Source organism: Populus euphratica, unplaced genomic scaffold, assembly GCF_000495115.2.
Source record: "Populus euphratica unplaced genomic scaffold, PopEup_1.0 scaffold326.1, whole genome shotgun sequence".
Taxonomy (NCBI): Eukaryota; Viridiplantae; Streptophyta; class Magnoliopsida; order Malpighiales; family Salicaceae; genus Populus; species Populus euphratica.
In genome coordinates this window covers 134,996-138,731 of record NW_011500216.1, presented here as the reverse complement: position 1 = coordinate 138,731, position 3,736 = coordinate 134,996, and the positions used below count along the sequence as shown (strand labels likewise).

The 3,736-nt window shown below is 32.4% G+C and overlaps 1 protein-coding gene across 2 annotated transcripts; it reads left to right on the top strand.

The window, feature by feature from the left end:
- Positions 1-2,024: 2,024 nt before the first annotated feature.
- On the top strand, positions 2,025-3,421 carry LOC105112230 (uncharacterized). Of its 2 annotated transcripts, XR_839715.1 has the most exons (3): positions 2,025-2,434; positions 2,931-3,252; positions 3,306-3,421. XR_839715.1 is itself a non-coding variant. In XM_011007852.1 (2 exons), the coding sequence occupies exons 1-2, from the start codon at positions 2,145-2,147 to the stop codon at positions 3,085-3,087; spliced, it is 447 nt and encodes a 148-aa protein (XP_011006154.1). In that variant the 5' UTR covers positions 2,025-2,144; the 3' UTR covers positions 3,088-3,264. The 2 variants fall into 2 exon arrangements, 1 of the variants encoding a protein (XP_011006154.1); XM_011007852.1 differs by lacking the exon at positions 3,306-3,421 and having other exon boundaries at positions 2,931-3,264.
- The last annotated feature ends 315 nt before the right edge of the window (positions 3,422-3,736 follow it).

Below are 3,736 nucleotides of genomic sequence, written 5' to 3'. Positions count from 1 at the left end.
GTGAAAACTTGTGCAATAATCGATAATTTATTGTGATTTGTGCACCCATCCTTTAATGCTTTCTCAAAGTCTTTTAGAAAATTAAAAAACCTAGTTACATCTGTATTTGGTTCTTCATCAATGATTAGATATTTATCTTAATAACCCTAATTCATTCTCATCGCATCCATAATCATATTCCAATACGTTGCTAAAACTAGAAATTAATCCAATCATCCTTTCTACCATGAGCTTATAAGGAACATATGGTTCTCTGTATGCAAACCAACACAAATATTTCTCTAAGAATCCTTTTTATAGAAGATGCATCGTTACAACATCTGGATCAAGAAACTTTTTATTTTTACACCTCTTTCATGGACATCTAATAGCATCTCCACTAATATTTTTTGGATTAGATAGTGCGTAATTAATAAAATTCTTAACTCCATTATGATAATTCATCATACACAACTCTTTAGGTGAATTTTGATACATCTATAAATGATCATCCATTGCTTATATCAGACCTATATAGAATATTGATCATGAGAACAAGTATTAATTAATTATGTAAACTAAATAAATTAGTTAGCATTGGTTGAAACCAAACTTATTTAATCTATTTTAATAGTACTTTTAAAGCATTATTATTTATCTTCATAAATTCAAATTTCTATACATGAAATGAAATTTTCAACTCAACAATAAAATTGATAAGATATAAAATGGAGTTATTAAATAAGCCATTATTTATTTCATTACAAAATATGTAAGTTACAAATTTGAAATCAATTTCTACAAATTACAAATAAATTTATTTATTTTTAAATCTCAAACAAACCCTAACATGTAATATTACATTCGTAAAATAAATTTTTAGAGGAAAAAGCTATAAAAATAAGTAAATACATAAACAAACTACATACACTGCAGAAATATGCAATAAAAATAACATTTTAAAATTGAGTTCAAACAAAAAAACAAGTAGTTTTGTTTACGTGATATGAAAAATCTAAAAAACAAAAATAAATCATGAGATGAATGCTCAAAGAATGAATATTGGGGTGGTTAAGTTTGTGGTGGGAGGTTGATTTATAATACAATGAAGGGGGTTTCGTTGTTTGTTGCAGAGCTAGTGGAGGAAGAAGAATAAATAAAAGGAGGGGAGATGGGGATAGCTCAACAATTCATAAATTAAATATTACTAATGAATTTATAAATAGATTTCACTAACGGGTTTATTTCATCAATAATTATATCAATATAAATAATATATCATTGTACCTTTTAGATTTTTCTAATTACTTTTTTTTTCACTACAATTTTCTTGATATATATTATGAGAATATTTTCATCAGTGTTTACCTATGAATACTTCGAGGAACTATTAAGAGTTTATCAAGGTGAAAAAAGAAAAAGAAAAATTACTTTATTTCTTTTGGGAATTTTTATTAAGCATTTCATCTTTGTTTCTAGTAAAAAGGATTAATTATTAGATTTAGTTAGGTTTGATATTTTCTATGCCGTATCAATAATCTATCAAATAAAGTAAAACTATATATATCCACCCATTTAAATCTCTTCCGTTCATATATTTATTGGATTTGGATTAAATTGTTATCCCTCTAATCTACCAACATATTTTTTCAAGCTTAAAAAAGTAAATAAATCAGAAGGATTTAAGTAGTTTAAAATTAGAGGTATGAGAGTTGATTTGATCAAATTTATTACACGGGTTAATTTGACCTGATTCATATAGTTGAGGGACTTCCAGCGATGTTTAGCCAGCAGAAGGGGGAGAGGGGGTCTATTACGTGGTAACATTTGAGCGGACACATAAACTTTCATGGATTTTTAACTGCTGTGATTGGACAATAAAAGAGTATCCGAAGTTAAGAAAACAAGAAAGAAACACCGTGAGTGAAGGGGCCAACGACGTGGATTTGCCATGGTAACAAAACAGGAAATTCATTGAACGGCCCAGATTCGCTCCTCGATTTCTGGCTCTTCTTTTATTTCCCCAATCCTCACTCCCCCTTCTTGTCTCCTCTCTCTCTCTCTCTCTCTCTCTCACTCTTCCCATCTATATCTCCCTCAGCGAGAGGAAACCCAAAAGCATGATATCTTGCAGTTTTTAAAGAAGTGCTTAGAGTATTACAAAGATGTTGCTGGGAAAGAGACCTCGTAATCCAATGAAAAGGACGACAAGCTTGACAGAGATCAAATTTGATCTAAACACTGCTAGTACTGAAGCAGCCCCACCGTCAGATCATGCTCAAAAACAGGTGGGATATGGTGGAATGATAGATCAACGGTCCTCGGCTGCCACTGGATCACCAAGAACCAGCCATAGAAGGGCTTCTGCTGATTTCTTGGAGACCGCTCACTTCTTGAGGGCTTGCTCTCTTTGCAAGCGCCGGTTGATCCCTGGCCGTGACATCTATATGTACAAGTAATTTCCCCAACTTATGTTAAGCTGTGTAGACTATACTGCTATTTATTTATTTTTATTTTTTTGACAATCTTATACCAACAATCAAATTACTCTATCGTTTTATAGAGTTCTTGTTGATTGTTGGTGTTTATCACTTCCAAACCCTTCATTTATCTCTGGAGATATTTTTGCTGGTTTCTTGGGATTTTCGGTTATAGTACACAAGAAAAGAGATAAGAGAATTAACCTTATTTCATTAACATACATGGTAAAAAGCTTGGTTTATTTATGAGAATTCTTCTTTTTTTTGTTGTAAGAAATTACGACTCAAATTAATCCAACACATGCCATGAAATAATTTTTCTTGAGGGATCCAACCTTAGTTTGTCAGAGGGAAAAAAAACGACTCTTCCTTAGATTTTTTATTTTCTAATTAATTACTATGAATCCATTCTGTGTAATAGTCATATAGCATCAACTTTGTTTTTAACCAAGTTAATTTGGCATCTTGTAGGGGCGATAGTGCTTTTTGCAGTCAAGAATGCAGGCAACAACAAATGAGCTTAGATGAGAGAAAAAAGAAATGCTCATTAGCACCCAAGAAAGAGGCTGTATCCTCCACCACCGCAACAGAAGTTTCCGCTAAAGGCGAGACCGTTGCCGCCTTGTAGAGTTAATTACTTGCGGTCCTTCGAAAAAAACACTCGCTTAATTATATATAAATATAATCCAGGTCTATATAAATGTGGGTTTTGATGCAGGCGTATATTTTGTATGCACATGGGCAAGTTTTGAAGCTCTTCTAATTTACGTGGATCCACTGCGCATACAATTAAGTCAGCAAGCTAGAATTAATGTGTTGTACTCCTTCCTAGTACAATTAAGTCAGCAAGCTAGAATTAATGAGTGTTGTACTCCTTCCTAGTTTTTTTTTTCTGGTTTTTCTATCGCCTTTTACTTTGTTTTGTTTTGCTAGTAATGGAAGAAAGTTGCAGATTCAAAAGACTTCGTTTTCTCAAATATCATTAATGTCATAATTATATACAGTATATCATATGTAGGTTTGTGTGCGAATGTGAATGGTGGTAGCATCGAGTGGGATGATATTGATTTTGAAGAAGATTCCCATCATTTTCACAATGGTACCACCTTCATCGAGTGGGATGCGTGAGTTGCCTAATCAGGGAAATTTGCGTATGTAAACAGTAATAATTCGTGACTAGCTAGCTAGTCTGTAGAGTGCGAGTTGATGTATGGAACCCCTAGCAATTATTGTTTCAATCGCAATGGTTGGATGGTATATGATTAAACAAAGACCAA